Below are 20,220 nucleotides of genomic sequence, written 5' to 3'. Positions count from 1 at the left end.
ACTATAAACAAGTGAATGAATGGAAATGTGAAACAGTGACATTACATAACGACATAGTAACCCCACACCATGTGATGAGGTTAAGTGACAGGAGACATCAAATCACAATGCTGAGACATCCCGAATGACCGGAAGAACCCATAGCTATACAAAACATATAACAATATTGTGAAAATGGAAATCTAACACAAGAACATGAGTAAAGTAACATAATATACAGAACATAATAACATACAGAAAACATAACCCAATATTTACGCGAAATGTAACATAGGAAAATATTGTACATACTTCAAACTTAAATTATGTATTTAAAAAAAAGAGTACACAATAAACATGTATGGTGTATGGGACATAGTGTGGATACAGAACATAAAAAACACAAATAACATACAAGTTGGATCATGTATATATACCCTAGAGAAAACATAATCAATGCAACATAACATAACATGACATGACATAGCAGTAACATAACTAACGTAACATAACATAACATAACATAACATAACATAACATAACATAAAATAGCAGTAACATAACTAACATAGCAATGACATAATATAACATAACATAACATAACAACATAGCAGTAACATAACTAACAGCAATGGCATGGATGACATGACATGACATAACATAACATAACATAACATAACATAACATAACATAACATAACATAACATAACATAACATAACATAACATAACATAACATAACATAACATAACATAACATAAACAAAATATGACTGAAAGTTCAATAAGTGACAAATACCCTAAACAGGGATAAGGATACTATATCTCACACATTTGGACGTAACAGAACTTACACTTTGGGAATCTTACAAGCAACATCTGTTTGACTAATGACATTATGCCTTCTAAGATGTGGTTACATTGATGTCAGCTACTATTAATGATATTTCAACTGACAACCCTATCCCCTCCCCCTCCCCCTTCCCAATAACTTTCAGCTGAGCATTCCTAACTGATAGCAAGACTAATGAGCTGTCAGCTGAGCTCCTAAGTGCTATCTACAAAAAAGTGAGTTTCAGTTGAGTTCTGTATCTGATGGCAAAAAGTGATGAACTGTCAGCTGAGCCCCAAGATACCCATCTTGAAGGCAAACATGTCAATATCAACCAGTCAAGTGTTACTATAAAAAAAACACAAAAATTACAATATCCTGCAGTCAAATTGGATGGGTTGTCAAGTTTTTTGCAAACTGATTATCAAATTTTGATTTTTATAATCCAAAAATTGACAAAATATTTTATGTAAATTTCACATGACATATACTCTACATAAACAGGCTATCCGTTGTTGAGTTTTGAATCATTAGGTTTTGCTATTCCACGTTAAAATGGGGTGGGGGAGGGGGGAAGAGGAGGGGGATATGGCTAAATATGATATAGTCTAGCTTACTCATTGTCATACCCACATCAATAATCAGAGGTTGATAAGAGAATGGTGATTATGGTTTATGGGGATTGTCTTTTACTATCAATGAGGTTTGGCGATCACATATTTAGCATCAAATACTTCACCCTATCTGAGGGGGACAACTAGAATAAGCTGATCATTTACCCTGTCGAGGATTCATTTTTCAATATCCAAATGAACCTATTTGTTAATTTTTGTGAATATTAGTATAGAGAAAATCAGTTTTATTAATATTTGATAATTATAAAGAACTTGGTATTACTATTATGTTTGTTAGTTATTAGGGGAAACTGATTTTAAGTTGATGTTAAAATCTGTTAATATTGTTATTAAAAACTACCAGCCCACAGCAATTCTATCAGTGTTCATCAGTACATATACGACTGAGAACTCAAATGGAACCTTTGTTTACACATGATGAGCAGCCAAGGAGAGAAACCCTCTCTTCAATCTAGTATACCTCTAAGCATTAGGAAACAGAAACCTTGTAATTTCATATATTTTCAGATAAAAATCTGTAAAAACTGAAAAGGTGGGTATTTTTATTGAAGGGGTTGATATTATGACAGAAACAACTACCCCTCTACTGATCAATTGCTCAATTTTAGCCACCCCTCTACACATCAATCTCATTTCCATTATCCCTCTACATTTCATTCTCACTTCAGTTACCCCTCTATATCAATCTCATTTCAGTTACCCCTCTACACATCACTCTCATTTCAGTTACCCCTCTACACATCAATCTCATTTCACCTACCCCTCTACACATCAATTCATTTCACCTACCCCTCTACACATCAATCTCATTTCACCTACCCCTCTACACATCAATCTCATTTCACCTACCCCTCTACACATCAATCTCATTTCACCTACCCCTCTACACATCAATCTCATTCCACCTACCCGACCCCTATACACTTCAATCTCATTTCACCTACCCCTCTATACATCAATTTCATTTCACCTACCCCTCTACACATCAATCTCATTTCACCTACCCCTCTATACATCAATTTCATTTCACCTACCCCTCTACACATCAATCTCATTTCACCTACCCCTCTACATATCAATCTCATTTCACCTACCCTTCTACACATCAATCTCATTTCACCCACCCCTCAACACACATCAATCTCATTTCACCTACCCTTCAACACACTTCAATCTTATTTGAACTACCTCTTCATATGCCATTATCATTTTAAACTGTCATTCAACATTGATCTTGTATAAAATAGTGACAAAAGTCTTTTATTGCATATATTCTCCCCACCCACCCACCCACCCACCCACCCACCTACATTATGAAATTCTATCCATCTAATACTTCCTGTGCTGTCAGACTAATGAAATCAACTACAGATGCAAGGAAGGGTTTAAAAAATTTCCTCTACATTAAGAGTTAATAATGATTTGAACGATGATGAGTTTTAACAGAAGGTCATACAAATAAATTGATAGTGAAACATGAGAAGAAATGAACATTGGTGTTATAAATATGGGAAGCCGGTAGAATCACAGCAAGACAAGAGAAAAACAACACTCCAAGAAACGCAACAGATATGTTTAGTATGTAGTGAATGTGGATATGTATTAAAAGAATGTCAAAACACAACATACAGGACATCATGTGCATTATATAGTAGGCTTACATTTACTTTTATCTTGATAGCAGTTTTAGTATGGCAAAATGTGAGTGTATACTAAAACAGTGGTTCTGAAATTAGGATATCATAGATAACTGGCCCCTAAATTTACACTTCAAGTTCAAAAAACGTTCGGACCTTGTAAGCTCTATTTTGAGTTGGCTGGGGTAAATCATATTATGAATGGCATATTTTGAAATTAAGAATCATGGAAAAATACCAAATGACAAACCAAAAAAGGAATTTTAAATTTGAATAAAATACAAATGTATCACAATTTTCTCCCAAATCAAAAGAAAAGTTAATGTGAATACTGAAAAATAGACTATTATGATCCCTTGTTCTTACTCATTCATAAAATTTTGAAAATTTGCACTATTAAATTAAAATAATTTGAAAAAAATATGCAAAATTATTCATTGAAAATAAGAAAGAACTAAATTGTTGGAATAGTTCAATGGATTTATTTAAACAATACAAAGTTGAATTTTATAAATGTGAGTGGTTTTCTTTCTCTAAGATACTTACCCAAGACTGCTGGTTTTGGCTGGAGATGTTGATGACAATTTGCCAACAGAGTAGCTTGCTGGCAGTGAATTCTGTTATAGCGAGAAGAAAGGGTAAAATTCAAATTAAAACAAGTCACAATATTATTAGGGACGCACTCTTATTATCAATATGTCTTGTATTTTGTCTTAAAATTAGAAGTTTAGAAACTTGAATCAATAACCTTATTAGCTATGATGTATAATTTAAACATAGTGATCAAATGATCCAAAAGATATAGTACTAACACAACCTTGTGTACAATATGGGGGGGGGGGGGGGGTGTTGTGTCAACTCTATAATTTATAAAGGTCAAGGGTCGAAGTTGAAAGATGCAGTCCTTGTGAAGATACGAGGACAATATATAGTAGTTTTATCCTGAGCTGTAAATTTTGCATTTTATTGGATGCAGAAATCAAATATTTATAAAAGACTTCATGTTGGATTGGGAGGAATATTTTAGTAAGTAAAAACATACATGTATGTCTAGCAGTGCTATAGAAAAAAGTTGGTCCTGCACTAAAGTAAAAGAATGATCCATTCGGGAATCTGAGATTGAATAATGGGCCATTACACAACTCCACTGAACTAACGAGACTGTAATTAATTCCAAATTTATGTAATGTTTGTAGGATTTGATTCCGGCAACACCCATAACTACATTTTATATAAAAGATCTGTAAAACATAAATTCTGCAATTGATAATGTTTAATGTATTACAATAGTTGATATTTTTGACATTTTAAGAAGAGAATGTCAGACAGTATTATGACTTACACTTTGTCCCGGCTTGGCTGGTATGTACATTGATCTGGGCCGTTCTTTAACTCCACTAAACGACTGGGAGGATTGCAGAGCTGAAATACAGGTAAGTACACAAGACATGAAAATTTAGAATTACTGACCGTTATAATACAGGTCCTAGCCTATTCAGTGGTTTTAACAGGCCCACTTTTGGGGTAACCATCTGTTATTTTGTCTGAGGTGAAACTGAGTGTCCCTTTAAATGGAATTGAGAGCACAGTTGAAGTAATGGGTGCAAGATTGAGATGAGTAGAACTAATAATTCTACCAGTAATATATATGTGGTATTTGTGATTACCAAATCACTTTTAATTCTCTAACAGTGTACATATTGCAAAATATGGCAAAGTCGTGCATGGGCAATTTTTTTTGTTAAGAGTACCATTCTCATCACTATCAAAATGGTTAGACATAGAAAAGGTAATTTGGAAAGGTGTCTTTTTTTTCTTCAAAAATCAAACTTCTGGAAATTTGACCAGTTTTATTGAGGATCAATATTGCACCTATTCAGTACATCCGAACTGCCAGATTTTTTTTACACATTTCTCCTGTTTTTAAGGTCTAAATTTATGGATAGAATATCAAACCACTCTTCATTCTCTCAATGAAAGTACACTACTGGTACAAAATGACAGAAAAAGTCAAGACTAGTGGTACAGTAGAAGGGGTTATAGTTTGGTCAACTTTGATGACAAGACTAAAATAAGATACAATAGATGAGTATACTTACTTGTCATGCTGGCAGACTGTACTTTACTCATCGGCAGTTTTCTATCACGAAAACTTGTTGATGTGGACCTCTGAGATTGTTTGGGATGTTTAGGAAGCTTAGAGCAAACACCCATATTATCTTTACATGAACTGTCATGGACATTTATTGAACACACTGGTGAAGAAACAACAGAACAAAATTATCAAAACAGGAAATTTAAGGACAGACAAAAAAAACAGATAGTTAACAATGAAATTAATAATTTCTTTATTATCATTATCTATTACTGTTTGTTGTATCAAAGTTAAACTTACACCTTGTATCAATTTGTCTTTGGGCATGTTCATGTAAATGCTTGTCTATAAGTTATGCCGTGACGGAGCACCCTCACACATCGGCCAACCCCTTGAGAGGAGGCCGGTGAGGGCGAAACGTCACGACATATCTTACAGTCTATGTAAATGCCTGCAAATTTGAACCATCAAGCACAAAAAGGATGAAATATGTACAGATAGGACTTGAGAAAGAAAACAGACATGCACGAAGGTCAAGAAGACAAAGAATTTCTTATCGTTTTGTTTTAAATCATTTTTAAAAATGTTCAGGGTCGGAAGCTTAAACTAGGTTTGGTCGGGTTATCACAAACACACAATTTTTTTTTTGCCTCATGACTGAGCACATGTCCAAAGTAGAACTGACATATAATTTTACCCGTCATATCGTTCAATAACGTTACAAATACACTTGACTCATATTTCCAGACAGCAGCTAGCTCTAATTGTATGCAGCCTGGTGTTTGCAACTGATAGAATCTCTTTTGAGTTGTGCCACATTTTCACACAATGTCTGTCTTTGTTATAGTATAAGTTACAAACCTGGAAACTCATCTACCAACATCTGTGTAAATATTTTCATTGAGATAATTTTGAAACAACAGTAACAAACAACTACACTGTTTTCTAACATTTCTCACAATTAATTATTATCCTTGGGACAGGATACTATTATCTAGATGATTTAAAACAAGGTTACATTTTTACTGCTAAGTTATTGCAGATGTCTGCTAGGTCATTCTCTTCCTTATACAAACATATCATTGCTCTTCATTGAAGGTGAACACCTATACTTCCGCATACAATAAATCCTACACTTGCCAGATCGTGTCAATTCTAAACCCACTGCCTTTGTCAATCTTCCCACACACTTTTAATAAGTGTCCACATGGCAGATATGAATACTGATAAAATGACACACACCCACACACCCACACACCCACACATACACATAACAAGTAAAATGTACTTTTACATCACAAACATGACCGCAATTTTGCTATACAGGTCAAACTTGTAAAAGTAAGTGACATGCATAGTAAAACTCTAGTCATGATAAAAATATCATCATCACTTGAAAGTTCAACTGCGAAAGCTAAGATAACACAAATTTGGCTATTCAACCTTCAAGAAGACTTAAAAGGTCAAAGGTCAAGGGGTGAAAAGAAAGCTCATATTTGATAATATGGTTATAGGCACTTGAATTGAGCTGCTACTTAGTACACCTCCAAAGTTATGATGTAAATTATCAAATTTGACAACAAATATGGCTGCCATTCGGCCATATTTGCTTCAGTCAAAAAACAAAGGGACATGCATATATCTTACATAGTATTTTACCTTTGTGCCAGGTTTAATTGAAGTCAGTTGGTGCATGCTAGGATATGAGAGTGAATGCAAGCACTCACACAAGCATGCATACATACATACATACATACATACATACATACATACATACATACATACATACATACATACACAGATGGATGGATGACAGAACCCATTGTAATAGCTCAAATAGCTCCCCCTCGGTAGTGAAAGTTGGGGGCTAATGAATTCTCACAAAAGTCACACTTTCTACAGTTAGATAACTGTGCATATTTACCTTGGCATTGCAGGGCGTCTTTATTAACCAATGACTTCTCACAATAGTCACACTTAGTAGAGTTAGAAAACGATATGGTCATAAATTGATGTGTTGTCTTATTCTTGTTGTCCTTGTCCTTCCCCTGCAATCAAATAAATTCACTCAGATTATTAAATCAATTCCACCATGAACTTTATACATTTCATACAATGCATTAGTATTTATATTCACTCATTTAAGGGGTTTTGTTATTATGAGTGGAAGTTGGGCAAGTTAAGGGTCTATCATTATGAGTGAATAATGACTAACTTAATGGGCCTTATCACTTTGAGTGGGACATGAATGACTTAAGGGGCCCTTATCATTTGTAATGGGACATTGATAACATAAATGTCAAAACGTTTTTCGTGAAGAACAATGTTTGAGAAAACATTTGATGACAAATTTTTGAAACACGAGTTTGTAGGACTTGAAGAATTGATCTATCAATGATAGAAATTTTGGACTGAGTAGTTAGAGAACACAATCTGAACCTTGAGAATGAATAATAAAACTCGAATCGTTCACTATCCATTGGCAGAGTACCAGATGTAATGTATCACAACATGCAGATTTTATTGGTTAAAAACAGATGATTTCCTTGAAAATATGCTGATTATTGAGTACAGTGTCACAAGAAAGACATATCTCGACTGACTGAATCAGAATTTATGGCTAAAAAGTGAACTAAGGGTATGTTTTGCTGCATGCACCGATACAGTTGGTTTAACCTGAGACAAAGTACTGCAATGTCTGTTACATGTCATAAGCTTATAGCATCTACAACGACCTTCTATCGAATGTAGCTCTAAGCCAGTCTCAAGCTGTGCTAAAACTACCCACTAACAGCCAGTTTCTCTATTGAAGTGTAATCTTTAACTCTCTGCTGTTTAATTGTAAACAAATTGTTGACAAGGACAAGGCTGGCTGGTCCACTACACATATGACATATGACACACATACACCCAGGCAGTAAACTTGAAAGTGTCTGATGCATAAATTAAATACAATTACAAGTGTGTCATGTAATCTGTGTAGTCCACCACCCAACCTTGTCCTTATCAACAATTTGTTTACAACTAAACACCAGGGAGTGAAAGATGACACTTGTGATCAATAAGAAAAACTCATTTTGTAAGTTAGGTAGTTTTAGCATAGCTTGAGACAGGCTTCAAGCTACATTCAATGGAATTTCGTTGTAGACTGACATTTGACACCAGACTCTGATCTTTACATTCTCATAATGAGAGTTGCACTATAAACTATGTTGTACACATTCCAATAATGATACCAAGTGATTTTCAATAGCTTCAAAGAATGACAGGATACGACAGGATACAACATGTCAAAATATCACAAGATTAGAAAGTGATTCTACAATAACTTGAATTGTCTCTGTCTTTACATTCCCCATGTGGTGATTGGTTCATTATCATCACATGATTAGATTATACTCCATATATGGTCATACATCAATATTCCATCATAAATATATATAATGGCGATTTGCTATATTTGGGCAAAATAATACCATGTTTGGCCATTAAACACAATGTTGGGCATTGATGTATATAATTGCTTCCATATTTGGGCATCTTTGTACTAAATATGGACACAATAATACTATATATGGACAACAACTTTGTTGTCAATGCCTAGTTGCAGACATACTCACTTTGTTCCTTGGCCTTGTACTTGGCATTCGTAAGAAACTCAGAGCCTTACTACTCAGTGAACTTGACTTCTTCTCTGATTCACTTTTACTGGATTGTAGTAAATCTACAAAAAAAAGGAAATAATACACAAGTGTCAAAAAAACCTTGGCTTATTCTTATGAGCCATAAGACCATGTATACTGCACTATAGTCATATGGTTTTTTTTGAGCTGGACTGATTTTAGTTGAATACAGGTAAATGCTTTTCCGTGGGGAAAAAAGACCTGATGTCTTAATTACGAGTTGTCAAATTTCTCTACAAAGGTGTCAGCAATAGTTGCATTGACTACAGCAGACAGACTCGGTAAACTATTTACCAGTAGTGTCTACTTTCCCCTAACTTTGCACTGTCTGTCAAAACAAAGTGTTTCTGACACGTCCTAAAATCGCCATTTTGCCAAATTTATCATTCGCCAAAATATATATGTAAACAGTATGAGTCAACCATTCTGGCATTTCTACATATTATGGTCTATACACAGACTATGGAGAACAGACAAGGGAACACCATGCAGTAATGACCATATTCTCCAACCACATGATAACTCACCTTTGCGCCAAGTTTGACAAAAGTTGTATGTCAGAGAAATGGTATATTATGAACACACAGACGGAAATCAGTTATTATTATAATATACCCCCTCCCCAGTTTGGGGGCTGAAAATTGAAATGTCTGCAAAGTTTCACAAGTATCAAAATGATAAAATCCCAGACAGAAAAGTTAAAATCACCCACTCACAGTGGATTGTTTTACATAAAGACAACTGTAGCATGTCTCTGGTGAGAAGTATATATGATATAATGATATACTAATACCACCATATTGAATTTCATACTGTGGTGTCCTCATATCTGTTCATAAATAACTGATAAAGGGGATCATACAAAATCCTGTCTAGTTGATTTTCATATCATCACACTCGTCATATGAGATGTCTGCTGGAATGCTTATCTTGACCAAAAATATGGGACGCATATCCTCAACAGATGTTTCTGAATCTTTCATAAAATTGAATGATTCCTTTTGAAAACATAAAGGGGAGGGGAAGATAGTTCATTGTTTGCTTTGATATTATCATGCCTTGTTGTAGGTTGGAATTACATGGATGGGAGTTGGGGGATAGTTTTATAGGTTGGAATTACATGGATGGGGGTGGGGGATAGCTCACCATTTTGTTTTGATAAAATGGTTCATCGTCTTTCTTTTTTTTAGTCATATTTTTTGTGTGCTGGGTGTTGCTCCTAGTGATTTTCTTTTCATGAAGATGAATACACTCATAAACACAATTACACATGGCAACAGAAATCCATTCATGTTTGGGACTACATGACAGGGCGATTTTGCATGCTTCACATCACTTCATTGTAGAACTGTTAAGGTTTACCCAGTCAGTGCACAGACTATCCTGAGTCACCCTGGCCCTGCAACATACCACCTGTGGGCTCTATGTAACCAACGTCCCTGCCTGTTCCAAGTCATTACTCCAGGAATCTCCTCTTGTAAGTGATAAAGTCTACCCATTGTGTCTATAGAACACGCACCCTGGGTTTGGGTCATTCACAGTAAAAATCCCCAGTCTCTAGTAAGATTTGTACCCATGACATCCCGACTGCTAATCCCGAGCTCTGACCACTATTCTACAGGGAGCCAGTTAAGATGGTTCATCTCTCCTAGTCTTATCACGTAATGCATGGGACTGAATTAGATAAAAATATGTCCTTCTCTTAAAGAACCTGAACAGTATGTGTAAAACATTGGTAAAAAAAAAAATAAAGATTCTATTTTGATCTTACTTAGTTTGGTTGCCGTGACCTGTTGTTCTTCTTCTTCACCAAAGTTTCTCGGATCACTGAGAAATTCTGTGAGAGACATTCTTGCTTTGGTCCTTTTCTTACTCCGAAGGAAATCTTGGAATATCTCATCACTAATATGCTCCATACCTTCCATCTCTGGAGTCTGATCATGTTCCTTACTGGAGGTAAGAAGCAAATTACATTCCCATCGGTATGGCAGCCATATTGGATTTCACATCAATTTTTTTTATATTCTGGGTTTTGTATTTGAAAAAATTATGAGAATGCAATGGTGCTTGTGTGTGGGTGGGGGGGGAATCACAGTCACTCAAATGAAAATAAAAGTGAAAGACGTCATGGCAATGTGAGTATTTCTTAGCTAGGTAAAGCAGCCGTGCAAAGAAAAAGGGAAACTTAAATGATATGCAAGTGACCACACGCACACATGCAGAGGAAATGCAACTTACTCATGCTGTTTGATTAATTCTTGTAACAGAAGGTATGAACCCTTAGCAGTTCTGGAAGAAACAACCAACACCATCACAACAAAGTTACTAGCTAGCACAGTACATTCTATCAATTACAGGTTTAGCACCAGGTCAGAGAAGAACAGCAGAAAACTGTGCACATACTGCAAACTTTGTGTAGTGATATTGAAACCCCACTTTCAGTTAAGGACAGGAAAAAATGTTACCACATTTTAGAAATATAGCAACTCTAGAGTGAGACTAGGAAATAAGTTGTTGAAGAAAGAGGAATGATAGACAAATCAAGAAACCCACCTTTTGAAAATGTAAAAATGCATTGGTCAGACACAAGTTAATTTGTTGTTAGAGATTAGGATTGATTAAAGATTGGAGAGTGAAGTTAGGTTACGTTTGATTTGTTAGACTAAGTAAAAGTGGCAATACAAACCATCTGTGCTGCAGTGACATTGGCACACAGACAAATGCATAACCAAACACACACACATACACACACACACACACACACACACACACACACACACACACACACACATATACATACATACACACATACACACATACATAGACACACACACATACATACATACAGACAGACAGACAGACAGACAGACAGACAGACAGACAGACAGACAGACAGACAGACAGACAGACAGACAGACAGACAGACAGACAGACAGACAGACAGACATACATACATACATACATACATACATACATACATACATACAGACAGACAGACAGACAGACAGACATACATACATACATACATACATACATACATACATACATACATACATACATACATACAGACACACATACACACACACACACACATGTGCGACTATGTGTGTGTGCTGCTACTACTAGTACTAGACTACTGTTATCAGCCTTCTAATAATAGCCACAGTAGTTTTGCAAAAAAAGTGCTTTTACATAATATTCTCTAGCTAGATAGACACAAACACAAAAAGGAATAAAACTTCAACACACTTACCTTTTCTCCTGACTTGATTCAGAATGCAGTGAAGCAATGCCTGGCCTTCCACCTAAAAAACAAACAAAACCAAACACATGATTTTTTGTTGATTTCATTATTTTTTCTAGGGGTTGTAAAACCATCAGAACAGATGTTAACATCTGGAAACATTAACTACTTCAAATATCACTACAGATGTTGTTGCCTTATCTGAAGTCAATCAATTCCTACATTAATTTTATCATTTTCAGATGGGTAATTCTACTAAAAATGATCGTGCTGAGGTAATTTTAGTTGGTTGATTACGGACATGATGTGCTTGAAAGAGTTAACATGGTAAAACTGACACCATCATCAACAATATGTCACAATTGGCTGGCTTTACATCTGAAACTCTTTCAACTGATGTCACGTAAACACTTGTCAGACAAAGCTTGCTTAAGAACCATCCTTACTCGGAGTCTCCTTGAAAAGTGAACATAAATGTGGGCGTCAAGTTGTTAATATCCGACATCATTAAAGGTTATGGGTTGTAATAGCATCAAATTTTCATACAAGCTTATACAACTGAGGTACATTCATTTCTAGGTGAAGACCATGCAGGCCATTTTAAAAAGCCCTTTGGTTCATTTAAAACAAACGACATAGATATTTGTCCTCATTTTTTTTTTAACCTAAAAAGTACTTTCCACTATCAACTCCAACACATTTTATTGGCAATATTGAATTACATCATGCTTGGATTTCACATGTTTTTTTTTTCCTTAACTATTAAAACTATAACCTCAAAATATTTTCGGTTTACCGAGTCAGTTCAGGTTATGTTATAACGTATGACCTTTAAAGAAAATCTCACCCCAGTGAAATGCAATTTCTTAAGATATTATTTTCTAATCCTATTGGCACATAGTTGTACTAACATATGATTTTCCACTTTGCTTTTAACTACTGTATACATTTTCATCTTGCATCCAATCACATAATGGAAACCATGAACTATGAAAAGGTCAAATTATCACTGAAATCATTAGTACACGTTACTCATACTGTTACTGATACTGTCGATGTCAGCAAATATAACCTCTGACCTCATTTACATATATTTTGCATACTCACCGATATCGCCATCTTTCATCATATGAATAGCACCCACTGAGACGGCTTTCTGTATGGGTTTGTGAACCGGTTGCTGTGGTAACAGTGCATCTGTAGCTGAATCCAGTGAACTCTGGCTCAAACTTCGTCGTCGACCACTTCCATCGATATCCTACACAAGAAATAACAGGAATATGAAAATAATGTCAAAATAAATTGGAGCTGAAAGTAACTGATGGAGTTAGTTCAGTGGGGGTCAAGTAATATTAAACCAAATGCCATTTTGAGAAAGATTGGGCTCGATTTTTTAAATAAAAAATAGCATGATGTTATTTTTAATAGTGGCTTGTTTGCAGTACCAATAAAGCTATACCTTTTTTTGCAAAAATGTGAAATATGTCAAGAGTCAGAAAAGATAAAAATTTATTTCAGTGTATCGTTCTAAGTATCACCAGAATAAGATTTTTAAAAATGAATTCTTGACCAAGGATACTATGGCAAGAAAATTGACAGAGAAAACTAGTTTTGGGTATAAAAATGTTTAGGGTCACACGCTTAAACCTACACTAGTTACAACTGGGGACATTTTTTTTCATCAAATAACCAATAATATATTCACTAAAAAATTATCTAATTATTTATAAAAAGATATTATATCTGTTAATTAGTGGTTAATATTATTGTATGTGGTGTAGTGGCAAGCGACAAAAAATATGTTTACCCACAGGTGATGCAATACTGTTCAGTGTACGATATTATGAGTAAGTTATTGTAACTAAGAAAACATTTTTCACAATTCTAGTTACAGCTAATGCAGTTTTAAACTTGGGTTGGTCGGGTTAATGGAAACACATTATTTTTTTATATTTGGCCTTATCGGTCTAGCTAGGATAAAATATGAGGTACTAAGAATAGAACTGTGATTATTATGTTCATTAACAGATTACAAACAAGGCAGATTCTTGACAAGAATTCCAGCAAGATGAACAAAGCTCTACTTGTCAATTATTTCTGTGACTTTAACTTTGATCTTATCATCACATTTTTGAAATGTTTAAGTTCATTTCAGTGTTTGCCTTTGGAGTTAAAACATTTTTTTTAAAAAGAAAGGTCATTTAGTATCCCACACAGCGGTTACCAAGTAAATATGATTTTATACTTTGTTGTGGAGCTGGCCAATTATAAATTAATTTCTGATATCAAATGTCATATTTCTGATATATTTTTTTAGTCAGATGCCATGAATCTGTTTTCAATCCAACCTAAGACCTATACTGTTGTATCTGTGTTCATTTTTTTGTGTGTGAAGTTTTCAAGTTGTCATATTTTTCTTTTCTCTCTCTGTTTTTGCCGTGCTAGAGTTCCATTCAGGAGCACATTAGAGTTGTGTATATGTATTTATTTGTTCTTATATTCTTGTGTCTAAATTTAGATGACGCATATTTTAATGCAAAATCTTAATGCAAAACATTTAATGCAGATAATATTAAAATATCTAACTTTGTTGTTTATAGCTTTTGCTGTCAAATATTTACAGGAAACAAGGGTGGAGATCTAGAAAGCGATTATAATATTATACTGTTAGAATATATTATACAGAGGAGTTTGTATAATGTACAATTTCTACAGAAATATACAGGATTTTCATATAATGTGTTAGTCTGGAACCACACAAAGTTGTACTTTATTTCACCTAGTCTAGTTCCTATACGTATCATTGCGATTTACACCTCCACTTACACATTGGCAGCCATACTATATTTTACCATGCTCTTGTTTACATGGTGAGGATGGCCACCAAGCTAATGTGTATATTTGTAAGTTAATATTTCCCCCTCTAGAAATCCCCTAAGCCACCACCATCACTACCAGGCCCAACCCACTATCCCAGATAAACAGTTTGTTTTCATTGTGCATACTCAGTGTCAAATTCATCCTTGATATCGGTTTTTTAGTCAAATTTAAAAAGAGAAAAGTTACAAATTTTATCACAAAGAGTACCAGTAATTTCATTCACTCTATTTTTATTTTTGAAAAATATGTAGTAAATAAACGGAAATGACTCACTGGACAAGTTATATATAAATACATATTTTTTTTTTACAAATGAAGTAATTACCAACTAATATCAAACTAGACCTATTTTCAAATAAGTTGTCATTTTGTTTAAAAATATATCATTTTGAAAAAAGGAAGGCAATGTGATTCTATGGGTAGTCAAGTTTTTTAAATGAATAAATTCTTGTGAATTTGTGAACATTTCAATTCCAATGATGGTAGTACAGTTGAAGGTTTCTTTAAAGGGACATGGTCTGCAACTTGAAAGTATTTTTCATCATTTTTGGTTCCAAATCAAAGTTTGCTTATATTTTACCATTCACTGTGTCTAGTGGTCACTGGCAAATTTCCACCGTATAAACTGCTGTCATACTGTATTCTCATACTGTATGAATATTAAACGGCATCATTTTAGTCTTATAAATTAGACTACAGTATCACTGTAGTTTATATCGTAGTTTTGCCAGTGGCTGTGTGTTTTTAGACAAGTGATAGCAAAGGGTAAAATATAAGTAACCTTTTTTATTTGGAAACAAAAATGAAGAAAAATACTCTGAAGTTGATCACCATGTCCCTTTACATAAAACACTATAAACAAGTCTTACAGTTCCTAATTTTACACATGAATTATGTTATATATACATTAACATTTTTAATATGCAGATCATTTTATATTTGCTTTTCGGCAAAAAACAAAGTGAAATTAAATTTAGTAAATTAAGTGAATTGAATTGGATGACTAAAGCTTTTAGATTAATTGGCTACAGTCGATGATAATATATGTACAGTTAGAAAATAAAGTATAAAGAAGATCTCGTCTAAAGACTAAAGTACACACCATAACAAAATTGTCTGAGGCTAAGTACAGAACCTTCACTTGTTGACACTTTTAAGATAATTTATCACAACACAGTTTAAAACATATTACATCATACTTAAGCCAAAAATATGGAATTTATACCCTAGTTGTTCTGTGTCACTGGTTCTCTAGTGTTCAAAATATGAGTCAAAATGTTCAAAATGGCCATTATTTTCCCCACTGATATTACTGGTGCTAATATAATTATGTTATTCTCCAATATTTTTCTTCATTCAGCCGGAAAATACTTGTGACCTAAGGGTTGTCCCTACGAGTCGCTAGACGAGTAGTGACAAAGGCCTGTTAGGCCACTCATATTTTCCTTGGCTGAACGAAGATAAATATTGGGGAATGATATCTAAATGTTATTCCTGATAGAAAATATTGATCATACATCTTCTAAGCAATCTGTTCCTAGTATCTGTAATCTTTTTCTTGTATCTATACAAAGTTAATGATTTCCATGGGTATGGGACAAAAATAGTGTTTTAATTATGGCAAAGTATTTCTGAATGCCTCCTTCCATCAACAAAATTAATATGTAAAAAATTAATCATTCCAATAACTGTAAGCATATTCAATGGAAATGTTATTCCCATTACATGTAGCAATGGAGGATGGGGTATATATTCCATAGATAATATGATGTGATGTGGTGTAGTGAATCAATCAGAAAAGGTTTCCCTTTCGTGATTGGCTGATCCAGTTTCCTCGCTAATTTGCAACATACTGGGACGTTATTGACAGCATCGGACACAGCAGCGATCCAAACCAATAATTTGTGTATATCTGCAAGATGCTTCATTGAAGTGAAAATAGGCAGAGAATAATTAAGATGGACTCTGTTAATCTTTACGATTACCCCAATAGTGAAATATACACTAAGCTATAAACTTGAACTTACATCATTGTCTGATGATAATGGGGCAGCATCTAATCCAACATCTGTAAGTGACCTGACGGAAGCTTCACTCTTTGGTCTGTCAGGTGACACTGGTCTATTAGTAGCTGTACTTCCTGTAAAAAAAAGAAAAGATAACGAAGCCATTACTGATACTGGTAAATTTTGAATAAGTTCCAGTCTCCTTACTGCAAAAAAAGTGTTAGTCCACAATATTCCATCTCTCCAATCGCAACATATTACTTTAGTATATAATAGGATGGGCAGTGCCAGGTTGACCAAATGTTCACATAGTATACAATTTTCATGAAATATTTGGCCCATAATATTAAGACACTTCTTTACGTATTCACAGTGATGGCATTGGCTCATTCATTTATATATTCAAATCTGAGCCAATGCATGTAGATGGCCAAATCTGAGCCAATGCATGTAGACAGCTACATCTGAGTCAATACATGTTAGATGGCCAAAGCTGAGCCAATGCATATAGACAGCTAAATCTGAGCCAATGCATATAGATAGCCAAATCTGAGCCAATGCATGTAGACAGGCAAATCTGAGCCAATGCATGTAGACAGCTAAATCTGAGCCAATGCATATAGATAGCTAAATCTGAGCCAATGCATGTAGATGGCCAAATCTAAACCAATGCATGTAGACAGCTAAATCTAAACCAATGCATGTAGACAGCCAAATCTGAGCCAATGTATATAGACAGCCTGAGCCAATGCACAGTCAACCAAATCTGAGTCAATGCACATAGATACACTAAGACAGGCAAATCTGAGCCAATGCATTTAGACAGCCAAGCCAAATCTTGTAGGGACCTAGACAGGCTATCTACATGTATATTCCAGTGATCTAGGGACACACTAGACAGGATATCTTATAGAGACCTAGGGATACACATAGAAAGGCTATCTTGTGGTGACCTAGGGTGAATATACCTCTGAGTAGTGTGTATGTTGAATTCCCTTTAACCTTTACAGATTACATGATGTTTTATAATGAAGGCATGTGCTGCATCCATGAACAGACCAGGGACTCTTTCTGTGCAGCAGGGATCTAGTACTCAGTAAGCATCATGAATATTCAATGCTATATCACTATTATCAGTGTTGTTGCTAAGGGTGGGAACCCTGGTAACAGAAAGAGGGGAGGTTGGTAAAATTAGCAGTTTCCAATGCATTATACGGGAAAACCTGATAAAAATGACTGGGGAACGAACTCAGGTAGATTTTACCTGCTTAAAAATACCGCCCTTGACAAAAACACAGTTATATTTCAAAACTGCACCTACATTTTAAAATGTGGTCAGAATCCATGCATAGAAAATATACATGTAATAGGGTAGTCTGTATCATCAGTGTAAATTTGCACATTGACATAATTTATAAAAACCCTTACATTTGAATACCCTACTGTTATTAATACTGTGTATGCACTTGCTACATAATACAGACGTTGACTTCGGGAAGTAGAACTGAACAGACACATGATGTGTAGACTGTGTTATGTTGACATACTATGTTATGAAACAGCTGTGTTTATTTTGTAAAAAGTGAAACCATTCAGTCATTACCATAACTATGGCAACTAAGTAAATAAACCATATACTATGCCTTAACCCCTTTTTACACTTTAATACTAAAGAATATCAATTTTTTGAATTCCGTTTTATTTGAAGCCTTGTATAAATTTTGGTCTCTCACACAACAAATTCAAAACCTGAGTTTCTGGGAAATAAAAGCTTCAATGACAATGTCCTCTAGCATTGTTCTGGGTCATGTCAATGAACTACCAAATCGATACATTTCTCTTGAAAGCGAACAGACTTTATGACCTTTTTGACAGTTCAATGATAAATAAAAGAATCTTTGTTTGTGTGTGACGACTGTATATTAATGAAATGTACTATAGATAAAACGCAGGTAGTATGAATTTATAAATGTACCCAACGTATCGTTGCTACGGGTGATATTAAAATGTCCTTACTGTCTGTATCTGTGTTTAAAATAGCTGATAATAAAATTTACAGAAATAAGGAAATCATTAAACAGTTAATCACAACTTAAAAGACGATTGTGAATTAATAATACACATTTTATATTAATTGGACTAATTAGGACAGACAGAGATCATTAAGAAATCATCCTTGAAATTGATACATTGAGTATAAACTCACTACACCCCTTCTACATGTACTACATACACAATCGGTGGATTATCCAGTGACAACAATATCAGTTGAAAGCTGCAGTCAACCACTACGAGAAAAATAACCATTCTATGCTTCATTAAATGCCATGCATATCATTATCTCTGTCAGCTGCACCTCTGTACAACTAACTAAAATTGCTACCTGAGGCTGTTAGTTAAAAAATATGCAAAAAAATGTGTACACGGATTTCCCCTTTTCAAAAGCATGGCTGTGTTTGCAGTCATCATCAAGTTGAACTATAATTTACATGTAAGGAAGATATCACTAGTAAATTTGATTCAAGTCCAAATCAACACTTGCTAAGGATGGCAATGTGGAAAATATACTAAATAATGCTACAACTACAACTGTTTCACTCTGCCGGGAAAGAATGGAAAAGCTGGGAAAGAATGGGAAAGCCGGGAAAGAACGTGGAAAATAAAAGGAAATGAACGCAAAGAGAGATAGGCTGATAATGAAAGTAAACTACCTTCTCTTGATATACAAATGTCAAATTTCCTTTTCATTAAAATTACGAGTACAATCATTCTCCTCTAATTTTGATCTGTTCAATTCTAAAGTGAGTACTTTTATTTCAGTATTTCATTGAATTATGAAATATAAACACTGACATAACTTGTGTAATGAAGACATCTTAACAATTTCTTAATAATGCTATCATCGAATCTGGGGATTTTTTCACTACACAGCCTGAAAACTGTTTGGTTTATACATTTTTTTTTCAATCAGACATTTAAGAGCATAGAAAATAGCAAACATTATTTAGGATTTTTTTTTTATAAACATGACTTGCCGTAAGAACACAGAGAAAGCGGCATGTTGAGACTGATGGAATTTATGCAGATTAAAGAAAAGCTAATCTCCATATTTTCATGTGTTCCCCCCCCCCCAAACACCACCATAGTGAGATATGATTAAGCCGCCTTACTTTGTAACAGAGAAACTGATGCAAGCACTATTAGAAATGTATGCAGACATTATATCTCTTCA

At 34.5% G+C, this 20,220-nt stretch overlaps 1 protein-coding gene across 6 annotated transcripts in view; it reads right to left on the bottom strand.

Moving 5' to 3' along the window:
• The window catches only part of LOC144443220 (rho guanine nucleotide exchange factor 28-like), a 162,639-nt gene that overhangs the window by 20,427 nt on the left and 121,992 nt on the right, over positions 1-20,220 (bottom strand). For all 6 annotated transcript variants that reach the window (XM_078132631.1, XM_078132629.1, XM_078132630.1 and 3 more), the window contains 9 exons: positions 17,010-17,122; positions 13,210-13,360; positions 12,112-12,163; positions 10,630-10,808; positions 8,796-8,899; positions 7,100-7,223; positions 5,180-5,335; positions 4,423-4,502; positions 3,627-3,697 (listed from right to left, as the gene is read on the bottom strand). In XM_078132631.1, the coding sequence (XP_077988757.1) occupies positions 3,627-3,697; positions 4,423-4,502; positions 5,180-5,335; positions 7,100-7,223; positions 8,796-8,899; positions 10,630-10,808; positions 12,112-12,163; positions 13,210-13,360; positions 17,010-17,122 (1,030 nt within the window). The remainder of the gene's footprint in view (positions 1-3,626; positions 3,698-4,422; positions 4,503-5,179; positions 5,336-7,099; positions 7,224-8,795; positions 8,900-10,629; positions 10,809-12,111; positions 12,164-13,209; positions 13,361-17,009; positions 17,123-20,220) is intronic.

The sequence above is a fragment of the Glandiceps talaboti genome, chromosome 12 (assembly GCF_964340395.1).
Source record: "Glandiceps talaboti chromosome 12, keGlaTala1.1, whole genome shotgun sequence".
Classification (NCBI taxonomy): domain Eukaryota; kingdom Metazoa; phylum Hemichordata; class Enteropneusta; family Spengelidae; genus Glandiceps; species Glandiceps talaboti.
Note: the sequence above shows the minus strand (reverse complement) of the source record. Positions and strands in the feature narration are given on the sequence as shown.